Source organism: Poecilia mexicana, unplaced genomic scaffold (genome assembly GCF_051168715.1).
Source record: "Poecilia mexicana isolate PSO_F unplaced genomic scaffold, ASM5116871v1 scaffold_12, whole genome shotgun sequence".
Taxonomy (NCBI): domain Eukaryota; kingdom Metazoa; phylum Chordata; class Actinopteri; order Cyprinodontiformes; family Poeciliidae; genus Poecilia; species Poecilia mexicana.
The window spans coordinates 9,452,245-9,476,894 of NW_028263381.1; the positions used below are offsets into that span (position 1 = coordinate 9,452,245).

Sequence of the window (24,650 nt, forward strand, 5' to 3'; positions counted from 1 at the left end):
CATAAATACAATTCCACTGTACTACTTTGGAAACAAAAAGATAAAACATTCACTGTTACAATGTGTTTCGTGGTTTCAACGAATGTCAGAAAGTTGACGTGAAATTAAACAGAAGTAAGAAGTGTGGACTCCCTGCGACGAGAGCAGTCACACCTTTGTCTGCACAGCAAACATAAAAAAAAAAGTAAAACAAGTGAGCACACCGTTTCAGAAGACCATCTAACAATATAACAAAGGGGCTTTATTTATTTATTCATTAATACAGCAACATTAACATTTATTTCGTAGCAGTATCATTCCACATATCTGATAAAGAGAGCAATGAAAATGCAGCCTATCAAAGACATAGCGGAGGCTGACAGGACAACCACAATTACACTTCCAGCTGCGATGACCAGACCTCCGAGCCCCGCTCCCACAATGATCTGAGCCAGCTGGACCATGCAGGTGAGCGCCGCGCAGTCCATGCCGGTGCCTCGAGGGCTTTTGTTGCCGCCTTGTAGCTTTGGTTGTTCCTGGAAGAACAGCAGGTAGTAATACTGACGATTAGTGGGAAGAAAGAGTCTTGGCAAAATAGAAATATCTGACTTTATCTGAAACAAGAACTGTGTGTGACAAAAAAGATTGAGCGGTGAGCAGCTTTAGTCCTGGACATGATAAGGGCAACAACTCAAACAGCTCCATATCTTTAACTCCTCCTCACCTCAAAAAAACTTGCTTTTTAGATTTTAATACATTGCTCAAATAAGCAAAATTATTTGATGTCTTATCACACAAGGATGCAGCTCTGGCTTCATCTTTGTGCAATTATCATCGGAGCAACACAGCTAAACCAACTGGGCCACATGATTTAAATATTAAAATATAATCCTAATGCCAAAGGCTTTGAGCCACTTTCACATATCTTTGAACTGATATTAATCATTTACATTTATACCCATTGACTTGCCAAAAACAGGACTAACACAGGCAGAGGGAGACTTTTTCTAATAACCTAAATAAGGCTTCAATTAAAAAAAGATACTGCAATAAAAAAATTATCATGCATGAATTCTCATACTAACTAATATTATTAAATCAATGCTGTTTTTTCCTTATTGTTATAATTATTGCCATCCTTATGCCTGCACACAACTAAAAACAAAATAAAAACCAAACACACCGAATGCAAATATCTAACATATGATTTGCAAAAACACTAAGTTTAAAAATCCAAAACAAAAGAAAAATCTGTTTTTAAACCCCAAATTAATAAAATTATGACTAGTTTTCATTCAAAGTGATTTTTAATCAAATGGAAAAAAATATCTTTTTTTTCTTTGCTGCATTAACTATTTAGATGTTGTTGTTTTTTAAAATAAATACTAACATTGCTTAGTTTGTATATTATTCATAATTATGTGCTTACTTGTGTATTACAACAAACGCACTCCAGCCTTCATTCATAAATATTCCTGGTAAGTGGCTTGTTTTAAAAGTAATTTTAGGATTGGCTCACAAGAATACAGCAATTGATCTGTGGTTGATTCTATGTTTTTATGTCTCTACTCTAAACACATCTTACTATACAAAAAAAAGACTACTAAATGCTGTATTTGCTAAAGAAGTGGGATGTGCTGTAGTGAGCAATTTAACTCAACTTAACTCAGTTCAAGGGTATTTCATCAAGGACAGAACAGTAAACGATGCTGCACGATGAAAACAAAGCAACCACTGTTTCATACGAAGGTTTTCTAAGCACAGACTAATTTTCAAACCCAGTCGTTGATTGGATCTGTTTTTTCAAAAGACTGTCCATTTCTAATGTCACTTATAAATAGAACCGACAAGCTCGCGATTGGTAGAAACTAAAAAAGGGGATAAACACAGACAGACTTACTGTGGACTTCCTGAATTACATGACAGAATCTCGGATTTAAGCATAAAATATTTTGTCTTCTATGTACCTCCTCCTCACGCTGATACTCTGCAATTAAGTTGAATGGGATGGTGTAGAGCGTGCTGGACATGACGCCAAACACGCTGCAGAGGATGAGCGTGGCGATGACATCCGGGAAGAGGCCAATTAGGCTGGTTCCCATGCCGAACACAAAGTAGCCCATGAAGTATAAACCTTTGAGGCCGATGTATGGAAGCAGGAAGCGCTGCACGTCTGAAAAAAAACAAAACAAAAAAAAAAAACACACGACCAAATGTGTCACAAATGGCTACTAGTAATTAGAAAACAGCAAAGGCAAGTGAGGTGTGTTGTTTCCAGGGAATTGGTGGATTATGTGATAACTACTTTGACTTTTATAGTCCACATAATGCAGCCACCTAACTCTGTTTGCTGCAAAACAACATATTTTTTATTGTTTCCAGACGTAGCTTCATTATATGGTAATTTGCCTTTAGATCAAGGACATTATCTCCCTCTGCTTTTGGAGTTGTTATTTTACACAAGGGTCTTTCCTTGCTCAGACCTACTTTTTGTTTCAAGTATGGCCCAGCTTGGCTCTGAGGTGATCGGTGCAGAGCCTGCTAATGAGAAGCAGCAGCCTGGAAACTCTGATTGCCCACTGCCATCTGACTGAGTGCGTGACCTCCACTGACTCTCACGCGTCCGGACGTTAATAGATGGCAATTTCTATAACGATGGTGGAGAATGAGAAACAAACTTTGCCACAGAGACACCTGGCTCATCCACTTACACGAGTAGAGCGCAGAAGACACTGCATTAATACACAATCCCCAGCAGCCGACTTCTACACCTCTCTCATATGTGGCGTACGCTGTAGAGTTGTGTTCTGCATAAGGATTTCCTTTGTAAACAATCTGCAAAAAAAAAAAAAAAGGGAGAGTAGTGTGATCAGGAATGAGAGTGTTAAAAAGTCTTAACAACACACAGCTTTGTTTAAAATTCCCAACTTCTGTAATAAATGTCAACGATCTGCAATATATGATGTTAACTGATGACTGGGGTGGGTTGAATTTTCAGCTTGATTGACTGACCAACATCAGGTGGTCAGAAATTCAGACACAAAACCTGGTTCTGAACACTGAACAACACTCTTCTGTGTGAAAGTTGTTTCTGGGGAGAGAAGAATCAATGAGCTATTTTTAGCGTCACTGATAGGTTTAAAAGTGAACTTAGAGAATCCACGAAAACTTGAGAGGCTTTCCAGAAAGAAATCGTATTTTATTAGGTTGAGTGAACAATAGAGGCTAAATATTATTGAATCAGAAATATTAGAATCATATTTGGAAACCTCAGAATTAAAGTAAATATCCACATTTTCAAGGGATTAGACGCTGAATCTGATGACTCTGCTTGTGTCTTATATAAGATCCTCATTTTATTTTATTTCAACTTGTTAATAAAACATTTCAACAACAGTAGAGCACACATTTTTTGCATCTTCTGTCGATCTGAAAATATTATGAAACATGATATTAATTAAATATTTTCCTGTTTTTATGTTTGTCAGAGAATGCAAACCAGTCCTTTTGCCACCATCTGCCCCCTCACGGAAATACATATTAATGAGCTGAAACAGATCAAAATGTTTCGACGCTGTGTTCTTTTTTCTCCTCATAAATTTGTTGCTCTCACTTTGCCACCTTGCCTTCATATGACTGATTATTTGTAGCTTATTTTTAATTAACATAGTGATTGCACAGTGGCAAAGTGTGAGGGCCATCAGCATATTAAGAGAAAGCCATAAGGGGGAGTCTAGATAAATAATAATAATAATAATAATAATAATAAAGTTTACAATTTCATTTCAATACCATTTGTATAATTAAATAAATCCACCTATCAGATGTCATTATCCTTGAACAGTGCATCACCAGTTACTCTAATACTAATACGCAAGCCGTGCAAGTAAATCAGTGTACCAGAAGGAAACAATCACTGTGGAACACAACACCAAGTGATCAGAGATGAAATATTTTAATGTACGTTTTGGTATTACTGTTAACACCACATTATAGCTTTCAAATCTTTTTCTTTTAGTGTTGGAAGTTTATCGGAATGAGTTACCCACACATCATTACATTTCTAAATGTCTAGAAGTCCTAAGACATTGGGTGGTAAATTACTAACGACAGGGACAAATAACTTACAAAACATCCACAATGCCAGCAAGATGAGTTGTGCTCAAACATGTAATTTACTTTTTTTTTTTTTCTTTTCTGATTGCGTAACCATTATTTGGAGCTTTATTTGTCATTTTATGTGCTAAATCACACATACTGTTCAGCTGAGCACCTTGTGTTCATACTGAACATACAGGGAGCAGACCGGTTCGGGGGAGAAGCTGTCAGTCTGAATATAATAGTCTGTCACTGTGGAGTCTCCTGTAATCTCAGTTGTTGCAGGGAAAGGTTTGGAAAAGTACCAGGAGAAAAAATGGGACAGATGCGGGCTGAGATCATTGACTCCATCACCCAATGATCAATCTTATCTAGGAACTGTTTGCTAAGTATGTTGCCATATGTACGTGTGTTTCACCCTTTCAGGCCAAAGGGGTTTAATGTTCCACATTTTCACATTTTCTCCATCACATTTATTTTTTTTTTTTTATGTTTTCATTTGCCGGTTCTATTTATGTTCTCACTCCCACCTCATCGCATATGGATACACGATGAAGGCCCCTGGCCTCATTCTTCAGTTTGATAGACTGAAACAGAATTTCATTAACATCTTAATTAGACTATAAAAGATCTCCATGAAATGTTTTTACCAAGCTGATTCTCCGGCTGCGGGATTTGCCACGAGGTAACCTAGCAGAAGGAATAAAAGCTGTTTGCAGAGAGAAATGTCCTGCTTTGGTTGTTTTGCAGGGTCCTACATCAGCCCGTTGGTCAGCAGCCAGAGTGGTGCCCTTTGTGCTAAAGGGAGAGTTCACGTTTTCTGAAGTGAGGTTCTATAGTAGATATTTCTCCTCTCAGAGGAGATAACTTGCTTGTCTGAAAGCAGTAAAGATCGAAGTGGACTTGGAGGAACTCCAAATTAAAATCGGTCACAGCAGACTATGGGTTTTTATGAACCTTTAAGCTACTCTCATGTTTGTAGGTGGTTATTTGCACAGGAAGTGGAAATAGCCGATAACCTGTCACCGGTTGTCTTCCTGGGTGAAACTCATACTGAGAACTGAACATATGTAAAGGATTTAAAGCAAACAGCAGACAGAAAGGTATTTGAGGGTAAAAATCAATTACAGCAATTGCATATTCAGTCGGACACATTATCCATTAGTAGATGGACTCCTGAAGTGGAAGATGCTCCAGGAGACGGTTATGAAACCAAAGATTGGGATGTGCTGTGAATCCGTATGATGAGGACATAGAGATGATGACTCAGTGCCTAACATATTCCCTCCACTTCCGTCTAGATGTGGTGAATCTGTATGCTGTTATCCACCCACAGTCTTTTTGGTCTGGTGCTAGATGAACAATCTACATCTATACTTTTTAAGTTGTTTTATTCTCACACAGGACAATTTGCTTGTATAAAAATGATTATAAACTGAATCTCCCCAATGTATGAATAGTTTTTGATTTATCTGTGCATAAAGAAAGTGGTTCCTTTTGAATAAAAGGGATGTTTTTTGTCAGAATATTGCATAAAATGCCTTATGGTTGAAAAATAATTACATATTTTATAATTTTTTTTGTATAAAATGAGTCATTTCATCACAATTCTTTTCCCTTTGCGACCATTATTTTATATAAAAAAAAAAAAAATAATAATATATTAAAAGAGTTTAGATTTTATTTCTCCAAAATTGCTATTATTTATCAAATTCCAAAAATGAAAGCACAAATCATACCCAAACTAATCATTACCTGTCCCATGAAATCAGTAAAGAAGAGCATGTTGCAGAGAAAAGCCGCCCATCCCAGCAAGTGACTGATGCACAGGCAGCGGTAGTGGTTTGGCATGTGGATTATAGCTTTCATCAGGGACCTGAATGTCATCTTCTTCTGCTCCTGCGGACGCAAAGATCCAAGATCAATTTGAAGCCTTGCAGTCACATTTGACTAATTGTTGTTCTAGTAAGATTTCAAAGATTCGACAGCTAAGAAAGCATTCAGAGAGGAAAAGACTTTTTAGCGGAATCAACGTCAAGTTAAGATATACAAAGGTGTCACATGTTGGGTCAGAAGGGACTGTGCTGGTTCACATCAAATACAGCTGTAAAAACAAGTTGAATATCAATAACATTAAATCTACTGACAGGAAAGAGGGATGTTGTAGATTTGTTCTTAAAATGTAATGTAAATTTGGGAGGCGTCAAGCGCGAGTTGTCGTCTTCACCTCAAATCAAAATAACGATCCGGTCAAGATATCCATGCTGGCCTACCCTACCATCAAGCAGAAGGTGATTCTGCAAAAATAACAGACACTTTTGATGTGAATAAATGACTGACTCATTCTGTGTGTCACATGAAGATGTTTCATCTTATACAAAATACTGCAGGTTTCAGATAAAAACAATGAATAAGAGATTTGGAAAATGATAGTTTCTCAACTTTCACCTGCTCTTCATCTTTTAAAAATATTAATAACAAGTAGGTATGAAATCAGCTTTAAATTATGTAAACACGCTTTCAGGAATACAAAGTTGAAAGTGTTAGTCTGCTTTCTCAGTTTTAAATCACAGCTTGGGAATTGTGCCCAAACTTCTGAAGCTCATTCGATTTGAATGCATAAAAGGCAGAAAAGACCAAACAGTGTGAATATAAAAAAATAGAACTCATTTGTCATGACCTTAATGGATAAATGCGTCATTTATGCATAAATGCAGGTATGACGCAGGTATGATGCTGCAAAAAAGAAAAAAAAAGACTGACAAAAATCTGTTTGTATATACGCAATGGTTCACATCTATTGTAATTTTCTTGCATTGTTGCAGTGTGTAGATGTGTGATTAAAGCAATAGAGAGGGGATGCTGGAGTTTTTGATTGTTTGCTCTTCACAATGAATCCTTGTGAAGATTCACAATTAATCTTCATTGTGAAGAAAACTGCTTCTTAGAATATCAAAGATAACTGGCCATGCCAACAACAACTAAAAAAACAAAACAATCCAAACTCCAATGTCTATTCAAACTGCTTTAAAAGTAAACTCATAATGATGGATTTAGCTGGAACCCACAGATCACGCACCTTGTTTGGCTGCTTGGAACTGGATGTCACTGCGTTAGCTTCTCCCAGAGCTGAGAAGGATCGCGGCCTTTCGCCCAAAGCTGAGTAGGATCTTGGCCTGACGTCTGAAACAGATGTGGGGGCCGCGGTGGAGCTGGGCTCCTTACTGAGTGCTCCGTAGCCGTTGCTTTGGGAGCCCAGTAAGCGGAGGGCACTGGGAGAAGAGCAGTCAGACACTGAGGGGTCCTTGCACAGAGGTTGTTCTGGGATGCTAAACAGGTGCACGGTGAGGAAGAAGCCCCAGGTGAGAGCCGAGAAGAAGTAGATGACTTGGTACTCGGAGCCCAACAGACGACCGAGAACAGAGTGGCCCCAGTCCATAGCTCCCACCAGGTAGCCACAAGCTCCGCCCAGTCCTGAAAAACACAGGGGCAGAAATAAGAAAAGTTGATGATCCTGGCGTGAGCCAGGGGAAGTGAGGCAACAAAACATTTCAAGGTGCTACAGCACTAGCACAGACGCAAGCACTCATGTTAGTGAGGATAGACTCATATTAGTGGCATCAACCAGAGAGACGTCTCCTCCTCACTACGGCATAAAAATCATGATGAGTGCCTCTTCAGCTAAGAAGAAAAACATGTTTAATCCTTGTGTTTTATTCTGATGCCTTTAAGTCGGCGTTATCTCAAGCATTTCACAAAAACAATTCCTTATTCTAAGTCTTTTATGTCTGACTTTTGAATGTAGTTCACTGCTTTTATTGTGATATTTTATTAGAAGGTTTTCTTTATACTCCACATTGCTGGAGGCTTAGTTTTAAATGTTAACAGCACTTTATAATTACTGTATGTGTAATAGCATTTGTATCTGTCCATCTCTTCTGGTTGGTAGTGAGCACCGTACCGAGGCCCAGTGTTCTTCTGTCGGCCCAGATGCAGTGCAGATCGGGAGGCTGCCTGATCTGCAGGACCATGTTTGTTAATCCTGCCCGGAACATATTTATTGTCTCGAAGATCAGGCCATGTAAGTCTACGTAAAGTGAAACTGTGAATGGCTCATTAAGTCAGTTCAGGTTCCTTTGATTGCTCTATCATTACCTGGATAATACAAGCAAATGAGCGCCGACTTCCAGGAATACGTGTCGATTCACTTTTACAACACACATAAACACTAATCAAAGGAATGCTTCTTCATAATTTATACTGTGCAGCCTTCACCTTAAGCTGTGTTAAGAAATGAATTCATATTTTTTGTGAGCATTCTCTCAGAAGCACGTTTGATCTTCTGAATCCCTGTTGGGATACCACGTTCTTTCATCCACAAATTTGTTAGCAACTGTAAGACCAGCAAACAAAACTGACTCATAAACTCAGCAGGTTGTACTGCTGGACTGAGCAGGATGCTTTGGGGTAGGAAAAGGCCTTAAATCCCTTACTCTTATGATCTACTTCTTTTAAACTAGTGTCTTTATTTCCTGCAACTGCAAAACAAAGCAACTGTGTGGTTTTAATGATTCAGGTCAAAAGCATTATGAAATGAAATGAAATTTATGAAATGAAATGAAATTTTATTCGAACATGATACAAATATAAAAATAAAATAGTGCACAGTAACAAGAAGTGCATAAGAAAGAAGAGAAAATACAGGTTTTTTGTTTCAGTTAACATATCATGCTCAAAATGGGGTAGGAAGAAGTGAGAACTTATAAACTCCTACCTCCTAAACACTTGAAACTTTAGAGTCCTACTGTCATTAAAAAAATCAAAATCAAAGTGGCAGTCAGAAGTAACAGTTACTAATATTTACCTATACATTTTCCCATTTTATGCTGGTTTGTCTTTCTAAACCCTTACACCAAGTTATCTGCAATACACACCTTATTGCTTTCTATCACCCATATGTGTATCTATTGAAAATTACCTCTTTGTACTTTCTTTTGAATTGTGTTAAACTATTGCTTTGTTTTAAATCTTCATGTAACTTGTTCCATAACTTTACACCTGTAATTGAAATACAGAAGCTTTTTCTTGTTGTTCTAAAATTGCGGATCTTGAAGTTTGAGTGACCCCATAAGTTATACCCCCCTTCTCTTTCAGAAAACGTGCTCTGTATGTGCTCAGGTAACAACTTTTTAGATACTTTGAACATAAATTGAGCCATTTTAAATTCTACAAGCTCGTCAAATTTGAGAATTCTGGATTTTATAAAGAGCGGGTTTGTATGCTCATAATAACCGACATTATGGATGATTCTAATGGCTCGTTTCTGTAGGACGGTTACCGGATGTAAAGAGCTCTTGTAATTAACTCCCCACACTTCACAGCAATATGATAGATATGGTAAAATCAGAGAGTTATATAGAATATGAAGTGATTTAGCATTCAATACACGTCTAGCTCTAGCCAATATGGATATACTTCTACTGAGTTTACTCTGTAAATGTTTAATATGAGGTTTCCAACTGATTTTGTCATCTATTATTAAACCGAGGAACTTATTAGCAAAAACCCTTTCTAGAGTTACGTCCTCTATTTGAACTTGGATTTCAGTATTTTTATAACAGTTCCCAAAGACCATGATTTTCGTCTTGTCCAAATTTAGGGATAATTTGTTATGGTCAAACCATATCTTTAACTTACTAATCTCTGAAGTGACTGTTGAGAGAAGATGCTCTAAATTGTCGCCAGAGGCTAGAATATTTGTGTCATCAGCGAATAAGATAAATTTTAATACATTGGACACTTTACTGATATCATTTATATAAAGATTAAATAAAACTGGTCCCAATACTGATCCTTGTGGTACTCCACAGACAGTCTCCTGCCAATCAGATTCCACATCTCCCAATTTCACAAATTGTTTCCGGCTCTTTAAATAACTCCTCATCCAGTCAGAAACTACTCCCCTAATTCCATAGCGTTCTAATTTTTTAAGTAAGATTTCATGATTTATTGTATCAAAAGCTTTCTTTAGATCTATAAATATCCCTACTGCCAGTTTCTTACTATCTGTTGCGTTGGTTATTTCTTCTATTAAGTCAGTTACGGCCAGCGATGTTGACCGGTTTGCTCTGAATCCATATTGACTGCTAATAAGTAGCGAATGTTTTTCTATGAATTGTTCCAGTCTTTTCTTAAAGAGTTTTTCCAGGATTTTAGAAAATTGTGGGAGAAGAGAGACAGGCCTGTAGTTAGTGAAGAGGTGTTTGTTGCCAGTTTTATACATTGGTTTGACCTTAGCTATTTTCATTTTGTTGGGAAATAATCCTGTTTGAAATGATAAATTGCAAATATAAGTTAGTGGTTTAGAGATTCCTTTAATTACTATTTTAATAGTTTTCATGTCCAGATCATCACAGTCAGTGGAAGTCTTATTTTTACAGTTATTCACAATGTTTATGATTTCTTCTTCTAGTACAGGGTTGAGATATAAGGAGCTGGGATTATTCTCAATTTGATATTGCTGTGTTGCAGTTTTTGTAGTCGGTATTTTTTCTGCTAATTGAGGTCCTATATTAACAAAAAATCTATTGAAATTATTGACGACACTTTTCAAATCAGTAATATTCTGTTCATTATCTATAAAATAGTCTGGATAGTTGTTATTGTTAGATTTTCTAATAACTCTATTTAAAATATTCCATGTTTCCTTAATGTTGTTTTTATTCCTATCCAGTAATTTATGATAATAGTCCTTTTTACATGTTTTTATAATATTAGTTAACTTATTTTTATATTTCTTATATTTGTTTTCTGATTCAGACGATATGTTTTAGAAATTCTCTATAAAGTTTGTTTTTCTTTTTACATGCCTTTTGTATTCCTTTTGTGATCCACTGTTCATTTTTTTGATTGCTTTTCCTGTTATATTGTTTGATTGGGCAGTGCTTGTTATATAATATTTTAAATGTTTTTAAAAATTCTTCATATGCTAAATTCACATCATTCATTTTATATATTAATCTCCAATCGTAGGCCAACAACTCAGCTTCTAGAGCTTTTAGTGTCTCTTCAGACGTAACCCGTCTGTAATGCGTCTCTATTTTTTGATCGTCTGTTTTGCACTTGCAGTCGTAGACTATGAACACTGGTAAGTGATCAGTTATGTCATTCATTAATATTCCACTAGTTAAATTATTTTCCAGCACATTTGTAAAAATATTATCAATTAAGGTCGCGCAGTGCGATGTAATGCGACTGGGCCTGGTGATTTTAGGATACAGGCTTAAACTGAACATGGTGTTAATAAATTCTTCAGTCATTCTATGTTTATTTGGATTGAGAAGGTCAATATTGAAATCCCCACAGAAAAATGTTATTTTTTGATTAATTGTTATAAATTTTTCTTCTATCCAGTTGTTGAGTACTTCAATGTTTGATCCAGGGGCTCTATAAATGCAACTCACTAAGACATTTTTCCTTTTTTCCACGAGTATTTCTATAGTCACACATTCAAACATGTTGTCCATCACAGTTGACATTGTTTCGATCAACTTATAATTAATCTTCTTGTCAACATATAAAGCTACTCCCCCTCCAATTTTGTTTTCTCTGTTCTTACAAACCATTTCATAACCATTGATTTCAAAATCTATGCCCTTATCACTATTGAGCCAAGTTTCTGATAAGGCAATAACATTGAAGGTCTGTGAAAGTTGTTGGAGGTATTGTTTGATGCTGTCAAAATTTGCATAAAGGCTTCTGCTATTAAAGTGAATTATTGACAGCTTTTGTTCCGTTTTAATGCTGTTGTTGAACTGATCATCGCTGTAATAGTGACAACTATCATTGTTGACATTATAGAAGTTGTTATCAGGATCAATGTCAGTTTCAATATCTTGCTGATGATAGTTTCTGTGTTGGAATACGGGTAGCTCTATATCCTCATAGGCCGTGATCTGTTGCATGTTTCTCTTTCAGAAGTGAACGTCAGCTATGTCTGGCTGTCTGTCATACATTGTTGGATAATTTAGAGGTACTAGTACGTTATAGTATCCAACGCTGTGCCAGTAGGAGGCGACAAGGTCGAGGATAATGACATCAGAAAGAAAAAACACACGCACGCACGCACACACGCACGCACGCACGCACGCACGCACACACGCACACACACACACACACACACACAACCATATGTAAAGGCTAGAAGAATAGGAAAACCACAGTAGGACACTTTTCCATTGCTACCATTTACCTTTTCATTGCCAGACTTAAAATCCTTGAGTTAGAATTTAGACCTTAGAGATTCTCTATTTAAGGAGACAGATGGAAAAACACAAACGTTGCACTGCTGTTTCAGTTTTTAGCTCCAAACAAATGACATTAAGGGGATGAAAGTTTATTGTTAAAAAAAAGAATCTATATTTTTTTATTCCACACACACTGTCATCTTTGGAAAATGTTTGTCAAAGTCGCGTCCAATCCAAAACTGTATTTGGATGTGAACAATGGGTATGTGGGTCCATTCACACATTCACTAATCTGAATCCCCATTTCATAACCAAATGTTGCCATTTTATCAGATTTTCTGTTATTTCTTACCATTAAATAAAGCGCTGTGTGTCAGCTGTTTTCTATAATGAAGTGTTCTCATAAGTTATGGAGACAGCTGATCATAAAATGATAAAAACTGTCAAACTTTGTGAGGAAGCAAAAAGAAAAAAGAAAAAAAGAAAAACCCGTTGGGTAGATATTACATAGGCTGTTGTCACATTTTCACACCTATGGTAGTTACAAAACATCTTGTGTGGCAGGTGACTCATTTTTATAGGTAAAAAAATAGTATAAAAAACTGTACATATGGATCGGAAAACAAGGGCATTCTGGTTTCTGTCTGAATGCAGCTGCCGGAAAGCAAATGAGACACAAAGTCAATAATGAGGCAGCAAATGAGACACAAAGTCAATAATGAGGCAGCAAATGAGAACCCTCAGGAATATGAATTTTTATCCATTTTAGCTGATATCTGATTAACACTGATAACTAAAGACTGCAGTGACTCAGCTGAAAATACACCTTAATGTCACTTCAGTCCTAACACTTCCATTATTAACTCTTCCCAATGTCTTTCCTGTAGAAACAAACCAAGAAGGAACAAAAAGGTCTGAGGCAGCAACCTTAACGAGCATTTCAGAACAAAGCAGCTGACATTTTATGGTAACAAGAGTTAAACAGGAAGCTTCTATAACCGTGTAATTAGCCGCTGAGCTCTGAAGTCAACACCTTTCTTGTTTTCTTAATGTATGCTGCCTTACCGAAGGAACATTTATGTAATGTTTACTTCAGTAGAAAGGAAAACACTTCACATACCTGCACTATGCACAGAGTGAGTTATGTAACAAATGTGTTCTGATTGGCCGTCTGATTCAAATGACTGCTTTTAAAAACTTTGAAGTGCAGTCTTCTCCAGCCAGTCCAAATGTAATGAGGCCATTTTTCTACATTTAAAAAACAGGCAGGTTTAGTATTAATCACTTCAGGTCTAAGGCTTTCGTTTCTTCTGCTAGACTGGATGATTGATCTCCTCTCAACTTCGTGATCTCTGTTTATGTTCTGGATCGTTGACTAAAGTTTAGAGACTTTTTTTTTTTCCTTTCAGCAGAAGCTGGGAGCTTTTTGTCCCCTGAGAATATTGGGGCCCCTGATGAAACTGGAAAAGTTAGAAAGAGCAGCATATGAAAGAGGAAATATTTCATAGAGCCCACAAGAAATTCTATACGTATCAAAAAGCAATTACATAGAAGCGGAAAAGCAATAAAAAATGGTTGCAGCAAGACTGATTGAAAACGTGATCAAACGACTCACATATCCATAAAGAAGAAAAAAACATCTAAAGGCAACTTCAGGAAAAAAAAAGAATAGCCATAATAACATTGTGAAGGAATTTTTTTTTTTTTTTGGCAAGGGATCTTCAGTCAGGTAATATCCATTATGTTTTTTCTCAATTCAAAGCTCCTCTCATATCCTGAGTGCTCTCTCAAAATATACAGTCTGAGAGATGAGACTGTCATACGGGGATTCAGTCCTCTTTTGGGTCATTTAACACAACATAACTTATAAAGCCACAGCATGAAAAAAGTGATCAAAACATTGAAACAGTGGCTCTGTGGTCAGTACACTGTGTTCTGTGAGCAATCCTCAGAAATTCAACAGATAAAAAAAAAAAAAAAAACCTGAAATATAAAACTATGTAAGAGCCAGAGCTCCTACATCGAAAGAACGGGTCAGCATCGATAAGAGCTCTAGAGAATACACCTACACTTTACATAAATGGGTTTTATTTTTCAATAAAAGTATTTGAAATTTGAACTGAGATGTTAAAAACTGTCCTTTAGGACTTCGTTTTGCTACAGATCTCACAAAACATCAACCAACCCTGAAGCAATAAAGTTTGGGAAAAATAACTCTGCTGTTCTTAAACTTTTGCCCGTGGCAGTACATGCTGCTGTTTGTCAGTAAAGGTCATAAGGCCACAAATATTTCAAAGTAACACCAGCAATCAAATCCCAGTGTTTTCATTAGCTGTTCCGTTTGAGGGATTTGTTAGACTCATTTAACTCAGGAAAAAAAAAAATCCAGTTTGTTTTCAATGTTGAGCTTAAATGAAAATTCTGGCGTTGTGTCAGACACACAATACCAGAATTTTCAAAATATTCACCTCATAATTCCCCAAATTTTCTTCTAGCCCATGATGCTGCATATTTGTCTAAACTGTGTATTGCTGTGCACATCTTTGTGATACTGTACTTAATGTAACCAGAGAAGAAGCCTGTGTTTCTTGGGCCTTGATGTGACCCACTTCAGCTGTCTAAGCTCCCACTCATGTTTAATTAGACGCACCTGTTTCCAATTACAGCCCATTCCTCTGAGTGTGTTTAGCTAATGTGTTCTACCTCTCTGTCAGCTTCCCTCTTCCTCTGATTCCTCTGGTTGTCATTGTGTTTTTAAGAGACGGTCTGTTACTTCCTAGGTAACTAACCTTTTGTGACTAATAATAGTGGCTGAACTGGGCACAAAATGATCGCTCTCAGCTAGCTTTACTCCAGCTTTGCAGTAATTCCCAAATTTCTTTAAGTTTGTTTTACGCTGTACCCTAATATATAAGTGATCAATCAATTTGACAAATTTGAACACCGTCATATTCATGCTTCCATACCTGCTGAACTTCTGTTATGTGTTGGGGATCTGTTGACACCCAAACTGTCTGTTTTGATTTCTGTTGTTGCTAGGACTCCATCTATAAATTTTTATTAAAAAATGGCTGCCTACTCCAGCACAGGAGCGCCATTCTAATAAAAGCAAGGATGGGATGAGGGAAAAATAAATAAATAAACAAACCAAAACAAAACAGAGAGGCTCACAATTTTTGCCCTTTCTTCCTAAAGCCTCACATTCCAGCAGTAGCACGGTGGGGTCTCGAGAGTCATGTGCCTGGCCTGTGTTTCTCTCAGCCCAGACCCATGACTGCAGCACATGATGAGCTCAGAGCTGGATTACTTCCTGACTCGCATGCTCAACGCCAGCCGGTGCTTGCTGGCAGCTGATTGCTCCGCTGACGCTCACAACAAACACATCATCTCACCCCACAGCTACCTCTCTGGTGTTTGCTTCATCTTGCTTTACTTTTACGCAGGTTTTTGGAGGTCTCACTCGGGAAGTATTTTTGATGTTGTGGTGCTTTGCAGATTTATGTGAAATGGCAAAATGTGTTGTGTCCCTGGGACGTATTTTGAGGATGTGTCATGCCATTTGCTGCGTATTTGTCTTACTTCAACCAAAGTGATTTGCTGTTCAGAAAAACTGAACTAAAATGTGACAGAGTTTGGATCAGAATATATCTTACTGTTTGTTACAACATGGCACTGTCATGATCTGTGGGTTTTGGTGAAGTGAAGAAAAACACAGGCAGGCCAGGATGAAGTGAAGATGATGATTTAATGACAATAATCCACGGGACAGCACAACGAACACACGACGGCACAGGGAAACTGGCTGGTTACACACAACGAGGATCCGACCGGAGACAAAGACAACAAAGAAACGAGACACAGCTGGGAACAATCAACAGATCAGACAGAGACTCACAGGGGAACAGGCTAATAAACACAGAAAAACCTCAAAATAAATACACAGAAAACACAGATCACAACAGGCGGGTAGCAGGAGGATTATTTTATGATTTAGTTCAATCTAAACACAGGACAAAATGCAAGAGAAAACCTAAAGTGTTGAGGACAGAGAGAAGTTCCCCTTCCAGCAGCACAACCAACCTTAACATACAGTCACAGCTACATTGACAGAATGGTCTAGTCAAAGCCTAGAGCTAAATCCACCAACAAATCTGTGGCAAGATTTCTTTTCAATCTCACTGAGTTTGAACTATTTTGCAATGATGGGTGGAAGCAGATCTCTTGATCTCTTAGATATGCAAAACTGGCAACTGTACCAGTGGTGAAGGGATATTATCAAGGATTTGTGTGGAAAATGAAATTTTCCAAACACTCTTCAGATGTATATATATTTTTTCCCCAGATTCTTTTCACCTCATAATTCCTCAGATTTTCTTTTAGCCCATGATGTAAAATCCTTTGAACTGACATTTAACTTTGGAATTGTAGCATTTTAAAAATGAAGAAAGACTCAAGGATATTCACACTTTTGCAAATGACTGTCATAAAAATAACTTAAGGTACTTTTTTTCTCGTCTTCTGGACTTCTAATTTCATAGCCCACTGGGGTTTCCACACTTCACCAAATCACCACTATAATATTTACCACATTTAAAGCAAAGGTTACGAGTTTAATTTCAGCTGGAAATGTGCCCCTAAACTTGCTGCACAGTGTAACGAAGTGAGGTTAAATTAAATGTCACTGGCCCCCCATCCTACTGTCAGAAATTGAAGAATATAGCTCGGAGTAATTTTCTTAAAATTTGAGTTTGTAATTTAAAGGTCTAAGATTGCCAAATCACAGACGTATTTCCTCGAATAAAATTGTAAAACCTCTTTTTCTCTTCAAATGTGTTCCCAAGTAGCCTAAAGTGAAAAGTGAAAGCATCCAGGATGCGAAAGTGGTGGATGCAACTGCAACTCGAGTTACCTCAGAGTCTGCACAATTGATGGGACTGAAAGTCTCTAGAGAAAAAACAAGACATCTGGAAATAAGTGGAAATCTGCAGGAAAGTTATATACCTGCCTCATGACAGCTCACGATGTTCGGCATGTTTCCGAGAACCTTCGCAGCGAGTGTGTGTCTATCTGAAACGATGCGTACTTTTCTCTACCTGACAGCAGAAAGCAGGAAACTACTCATTCAAGCCCATCATTTTCACGACCTGAGAGAAATGTGCAGATAGAGATTCACAAAGAATCAAACCAAAACATGCGTCTGTGTGACTGTGTGGAGGACACGCTACAAAGAGCTTCAAAAGGCTTTCTGTAACAACCATGAACATTTTGTCTGCAACAAGAAGTCGTGGCTGGTTTTCACAAATAATGCAAACGCAAAGAAGACTTTAACTCTTGTGCGTGCGAGGACTGAGGCAAATGATACAAGTTTTACGTGTGTGGAGTCGGTTGGACCCCATTTGTAAACACAAGGGTTAACTCTCACCGTGTCATTTCAGCAATGCATTCTGCTGATTTCTTACTATAGTATTTAGTAACAATCACTTGAGTTCAGAAAACTGTGAAAAAAAAAGCAAGAGGTGAAATGATTTGTAGAACACAGTTTATATTCAGAGTCTGCGTGGGCCCACAAACTGAGCTAAATTGAAACTGAGTAAAGTTACAACCTGTAAAAAGTTATCGCTTTCTGACTTGGGCTTGTAATCTGTTTGTTTATGTTCTACTTGATGTGTTGATTTGCTTATTGTTTGGTTTTCTTGACTTCTTTGTTACAACTGAAGTTGCAATATGATAGTGTTGTGTTATCAACACTTCTGTTTCCCATTACTTAATCAACTGACCTGTTTCTTACTCAATAATCACTTATTTAAGTCTTTGCAGGGTTGTTTTTTTACAGGTCATTACTATACTGGCCAGGGCAGATTTACCTTATAGGAGCCATATCGTCATCATTCCATAATTGACTCAGAAGGGTTTGACATTTTCCAATAAGGATTAAAACTTACTACATGCCTGAAAGGTAAAACTAGTTAGTAAATGTTTTACATATTCTGATGGCCATCCCTAACAGCAACAGAAACCCCCAGGGTTCTCACTCAGACATCCCAGTGAACTTTTTATATGTTGAAGATACATAGAAGCAGCATGCAAGTGGCTCAACAATCTCTTCGTTAAACTTGGTGTATATTAGAATAGAATAGAAATATCCTGTATTGCCTCCACAGTTGGGAAATTCAGATGCAATAGGAGCGTCGGAGTATAACGAATGTTTGTTGATGTTTATTAGAAGTCTAAATATACATGTGCTTATGTCAGTTCACATGCTTCTCAGAAACAACATAGAAAAACGTAAAACAAAGTGAATCCGCACCTAAAACACTCCTAAAGGCAGAGATGGTCTGAGAAAGCAATAAGCAGAATCACATTTATGGACACTAAATAGAGGGGGAAGCTTCTGATGCTCCCTTGTCAAGACTATTTCAGCCATTACTGCAGCTGTCAAGATTTAAAATATGAGCAACACGCATGATCTTCCCCCACTTTATTAAAGCAAAAAGTTCGGATCCTTTCATTTCCCACCAGTCAGAGTAGCAACAACCTCTTGGATCAACCTTGAAGAATTTTTGATAACGACGTTAAATGGGCCGGAAGAGTGGCGATATTGTCATTTAGCGAAAACTGTAATTTATCAAATGCCCCTTTAATGACTTTTGTCATTTGTTGCTGCTCATGAAATCAGCTAAAAAGCTCAGCCACAGCTTGACATTCCATTTCTGTGTTTACATTTTAGCTCCATTTGTTAAACAAAATTGTCATTCGTCACTGCTGCTCTGCCCATTCACAGCAGAAGTCAAAAGTGAGTTCTCCTGAATCACTATCACGAATGCTCACACAGCCCAAATAGCCACCGGAGTTCAGGAGGCTAAAATAACCCAAGAACATCTCGCAGAACAAGCTAGAACAAGCAAATGTTGCAAAAATACTTCCTCGGAAACAGAATAGATCAGGTTAATATGCCCAAAGGAAGCTGTGAGGGACACAATAAGACTAAAAACTGCATGTGTGCAGATGTGGGATACCTGTGAACAGAGCGTGGTAGTGCAGACCTCTCTCCTTGTCTGAATGTGAGCACACATCAAACAAGTAGGCCTTGATAGGGCCGTCGATAAAATCAGCGGCGAAGTCAAACAGCACGACCCCGAACATCACCACGACGATGGCCCAGATGCTCTTCAGTGACCTGTCACTGACCAGCGCTGCAAGAAACAAGAAAACAGATCAGCAGTCACACATTAGCACAACCATATCATAACACTGAACTACAAATGAAGTCTACAAAAGTGCAACTTTTGTTCAAGTGCAGTCATATAAATGACATTAAAAAAAATAAATAAATAAACTGCAGAGAACTTTTATTCGGTCCCAGTCATTCTTACATTATTTGTTGACCTTGCTGACCTGATCCCTCATTTGAAGACGTGTATAAGGGTAAAAATTGAGGTTGCCCTTAGTTTGATAGTCACGTAAATAGGTTGGTGAAATTCCTTAACCATCAGCTTAAAGATCTGTCTAAAGTTAAGCCTTTTAGTTCCACGTGCGAATCGGAAACTGTCATTCATCCATTTACAACCTTCCGCTTGGATTATTTAACTCTCTGTTACTAGGCTTTGGCCTTGGCGCTCTGTCACGTCTGCAAATGGTACAAACAGCTGAAGCCCGATTTCTAACTTTCTAATTTTCTTCTAAATATGAAGAAAATATGAATGTATTAGGATTACTCCAGTACTGCTTTCATTGCATTGGCTTCCAATTCAACTTAGAGTCTATTTTAAAATCCTGTTTCTGGTTTTTAAATCTCTAAATGTCTGTATAATTTACTTGCTACGCAAGTAAATTATAAATATTGCTTGAATAATTGATCAGTTACTAACAAATTCATAAAGCCAAAGTAACAATCTCAATCATTTGACAGTTTTTGGGTTATGCACACATCATCAGTGATTATTGTCATGTAATCTTTACTTTTCTTGAACACCAATGGGGTTCAAGAACCCCATTGGTGTTAAACTGTCTAATAGTTTAAAGGAACTATTAGACAGTTCCTTTAAACTCCCAATATCAGGGTTTAAAACGAGGACATAATTTCAACACAAACAGCACCAGTGACCATAAAACACACATTATTTGCTTATTATCATATAACAAAGAACAACAAAGACTGTCTTAAGTTATTTTCTGCTTGTCTGCGACTCCACTGCAACTCCTGCTGCTCTTGGTAAACTGCTTTGGTCATTGTTGAGTAAGGACCGCCTGCGGTGAGGAATTTTAGTACGGTTTCAAAGATCCACCCACAGAGCTGCCAAGATTCATCTTCTCTGCTTATGACGAAGAAAATGCATGAATTCTTTCTATTTTTGTAAACTTGATGCATCTTGTCCTTAAAGACACCTGCTGACTGAAAATACTAGTTAAAATGCCATGAGTGAAAGCAGGAAGCATTTTTATTCTTGCATATTCTGCTGTGAAGATAAGTGGAAAAATAAAAGCCTAAAACAAAAGGAAAAAAAAATAATGCGAGGAAGTGGAGCAACGTGTGTTCACTTCAACCCAATAACAACTTAGCAGTGGCAGCTATCCCAGCCTCTTGTCACACTTTTATTTGTGTTTACTTCATGCTAGATAAAGATGCAACAACTTATCTCATGTTCACTCCTACATCTCAGTTGGCTGTGGTTTCATATTATTGTTGCATTTCCCATGAAATATTACAAATTAATCACTCTTTGATTTGGAAGAAGTATCACAGCTCTTCAAAAATTAACATTTCATCAAATAAATAAATAAATTATGCTCGTGGTTCAGCAACCTAATTTTAAAAAGTAAACTTGTATAATATTACACATATTTTAAACTTTAAAAAAATTTGTACGGAAACAATTTTAGATAATTTATATAAAAATATAACAATCGTTACAGACAAGATCGTTCTGTCTCTAAGGATTATGAGAATATATCAAAAGAAAATCTAGTAGCCTCTAGTTTAAATCTCCTGTCAGTCTGGAAATACGTTGTCAGAACCAGTCTGATCAGGACACTTTTAGAATGAAAAAAGATTTTTAAACTATCGTTTGAGATTTTTGAAACCTTCATTCTGTTTTTTTTTAAAAAAAGCAAACCAAAACAAGAATAATATTCTTAATGTCTTTGGCATTTGGATGGGATTAGAGTTGGACAAGCATAACATTTCATTTTGAGAATAACTAAAAAAACAAAAAACAAAACGTGGACTGAATTATTCTGCACTCTTTAAAAAAAACACTGCTTGTGAATCTCGTCTCTCATTCTTGTGGACAAACACATTTGAACGAAAGCAGAACAGGAGACCCATGGAAAGAGAAGCTGGCACTCAGTGGTGAGAGTGAATGTGGGGTTACAGCTGACCAGAGCTCAGTGTTAACACCAACATGTCTTAAATAGCGTCATCGGTGCTTCACAAATTCATTTATTTGCTATTTATTTAGAGAGTGTGTCTTTTTAGGGCAGCATCTGAATAAGGTCCGTCACCGTGGGAACTGCTGCATGGAAAATGGGACGTAAACTGCGTTAGAGAGGAATGTTTGGTGAAGAGACATAAATGTTGCACTGAGACGTAGTTACCAATCTCTAACTTTCCTAATTCAATGAAAGCTTTAAGAGTTAAATTGATTTGCTCGTCTTTGCTTTTTGCTGCCTATCAACTTTTCCACCTCCCTATAGCTTCTTTCTAAGCTTTGCTCAGAGCCTTTGAAGCAAAAAAAAAAAAAAAGAGAGAAAATCTGGGGTTTCGAGATTGCTTTGAGTGGATACAACACAAGAAGAAGAAAAAAAACACTGAGACTGAAGCTTGGACCTTGTTGCGTATTAAAGCAAAAGAACACTAATTACAACCTACTTTTATTACCTTGTCAGAAAAAAAAAGTGAATAGCAGTTTCTTCTTGCTTAATCAAACAAGAATTAGGTGAAAGACATCAACAAGATTTGGACCTGTGATAATTAAACTGAGTTCTGTCCCTGACCTTTCTGTTCTACATAAAAGGCAACATTAAGTCCATTAAGACCTGAAAAGAAGTGCACTGCAACAGAAATGACAAACCAGAATTTTTACTTTATTCTAATCAAAGTGGGAAAGAAATGCTGACAATTATGAAGGCATTTTCTATAATGCAGATTTGATGAGCTTACCCAAACATAAGAAAAAAAGGTCATTCAAGGACAGAGAAAAAAAAACCTGAAGACTTTTATCAAAGGAAACAAACTCATACCTATTTCCAATAAAATATTACTTGTTCTATTACTACAAGCGTTTTTCATACATTTTCTATTCTATTTGTGTTTAATTAAAAAAAATTGGTCTTGGATATATTTTTTGAAAGATTTATCAGGGTTTTAATATGTATTTTTCAATGGGTGGGGGTCATTTTACCCACAGATGTCAGACTTTGTTCGTTTCACACCACACAATGTTAAGGAAAACTATTTAGGATTAAAATCAAGTGACACTTGAGGATTTTATGCATTTCTGTCACCATCATATTTAAACAATACATAAAAATAAATTGACACTTTTTGTATACAGGCATGAACGAGTTTGTTCATGGAGATGAACTGAAAACGCGAAGGGATGTAAATGGGAATGCACGAGTATAACACTAGAGCAGAAATAGGTAAAAGGGCAAATTGACTCTGAGTCCTTTTAAACCACTGAAGTGATTTCTCTCTGGTGCTGGGACAATGTTTGAACGTTACAGTGCAGCCCTTTCTGATCTTGTGGGAGGAATAAAGCAGAGCTGTCACAGAAAAAAACAGTGACATTCTCAGTAAAACAGTTTCTGTAGACAGCCTTTCGAGAAAATGCAATTTATCCTCCTTTTCTATAAAATTAAGGTCACCAGTTATGTGTGGAGATCTTCTCGTGATCCTGCCTGGAGCCTCGCTGATTCCCAGAAAACCTTTTTGGTTTTACCCCTTCACATGACATTATATTTTCTCATCATACATCAGTTCCAGGGGACACCAGCTCAGCTCCTATAGCTTCAGTCACAATTTTAAAACAGGAGAGTCTTGGGGTCTTTTGCTCAAATATTTAAGTCAGCAAAATGTTTTTTTTTTTTTGTTTTTTTCCCTCAAAAGGTCAATAGTTAGAAGAAAAAGCCTAGAAAAAAAATATGAGATATAATTGACAGATGTGTGCAAAAATAACCAACTGTTATAGTGAATGTTGATGTTCCCAGTGAAGAAAAGTAAGAAAAACTTACTTTTCTTCACGTGTCGTTATATTAGTTTGGATTAGTACTGCTTTGTTCCACTTTTTTAAAATAATGTATCAGTTTCTGTGTAAATGAATATCTTCAAATTTTCTATGGAAGGAAATAACCATCAGCACGGCAATAAAGAACGTTTTCTCAGGTGTTTCAACATCATATGATCGTCTATGTTCTGTTTTTGTTTTGATGCTGCAAAGTCGGACTTTCCAAGTTTCCAACAAGAAATACTTCAGGATGCCCGTTCATGTTTGCCCCAGGGTTGGCATTAGTTTGTTGCACATATGAAATGTAAAAGTTGCAGATAGTAATAACTCATTAATACTTCTTACATTTCAAGTCAGATTAAACTAATGACAGTGATGAGCTCCTAATTGCTCCACGAGCACTTAAACAAATAAAACCGAGAGAAATCCATTGTTATTGGCTTTAACTAACAGGTAACATTAAAGGAAAATAACAAATTCTAACGCTCAATCATGGAGTAACGTCATTAAAAGCTCCATCTTAACTCTGGGAAAAAAAATCAAATGCACCAGACATCACAACCTCTCACCTGAAATGAAAGCATCTCCATTGAGGAACATGCTTATCCCTATCAGCATCATGATGCCAAGGACCAGGATGTAGGGCCTCCGACGCCCCCAAGGGGAGCGACAGTAGTCGCTGGCCGAGCCGATAACAGGTTGCAGTAGGAACCCCAGGATGGGGCTGATCAACCACACGAGGCTGTACAGACTGCGGGGAAGGCCCACGCTCAGCAGCACCGGAGTCACAAAGGCCGCCTCGACAGCGTAGCAAAACTCCCGACCAAACATCACGAGGCTGTGCAGGATGAGGCGACCTCGGGAGTATCTGGGGGGCTCCACGATCCCAAACACGGTGCTCTCTCCGCTGGTCATGTAGTCCTCTTTGGAGCCAGGGTAGTCTGTGGTGTACTGCTGCAAAGATGAGGTGACGTGTTTGCCCGGTTCCGGGAGCTTGCAGGGTTGGGGCCTTGCAGGCTGGTCCTCTGATAACATGGTCATTGTGGAGAGCAGTCACACAGATGTAGGAACACAAGTGAAGAAGACAAAGAAGAATCGTTGT

The 24,650-nt window shown here is 37.5% G+C and overlaps 1 protein-coding gene across 1 annotated transcript; it reads right to left on the reverse strand.

Moving 5' to 3' along the window:
• Positions 1-236: 236 nt before the first annotated feature.
• On the reverse strand, positions 237-24,650 carry slc45a2 (solute carrier family 45 member 2). Its single transcript, XM_014979033.2, has 7 exons — positions 24,118-24,650; positions 19,340-19,516; positions 7,157-7,551; positions 5,833-5,976; positions 2,691-2,814; positions 1,947-2,152; positions 237-515 (listed from the first exon to the last, which is right to left on the reverse strand). Exons 1-7 carry the CDS (start codon positions 24,587-24,589, stop codon positions 294-296), a joined length of 1,740 nt encoding a protein of 579 aa, XP_014834519.2. The 5' UTR covers positions 24,590-24,650; the 3' UTR covers positions 237-293.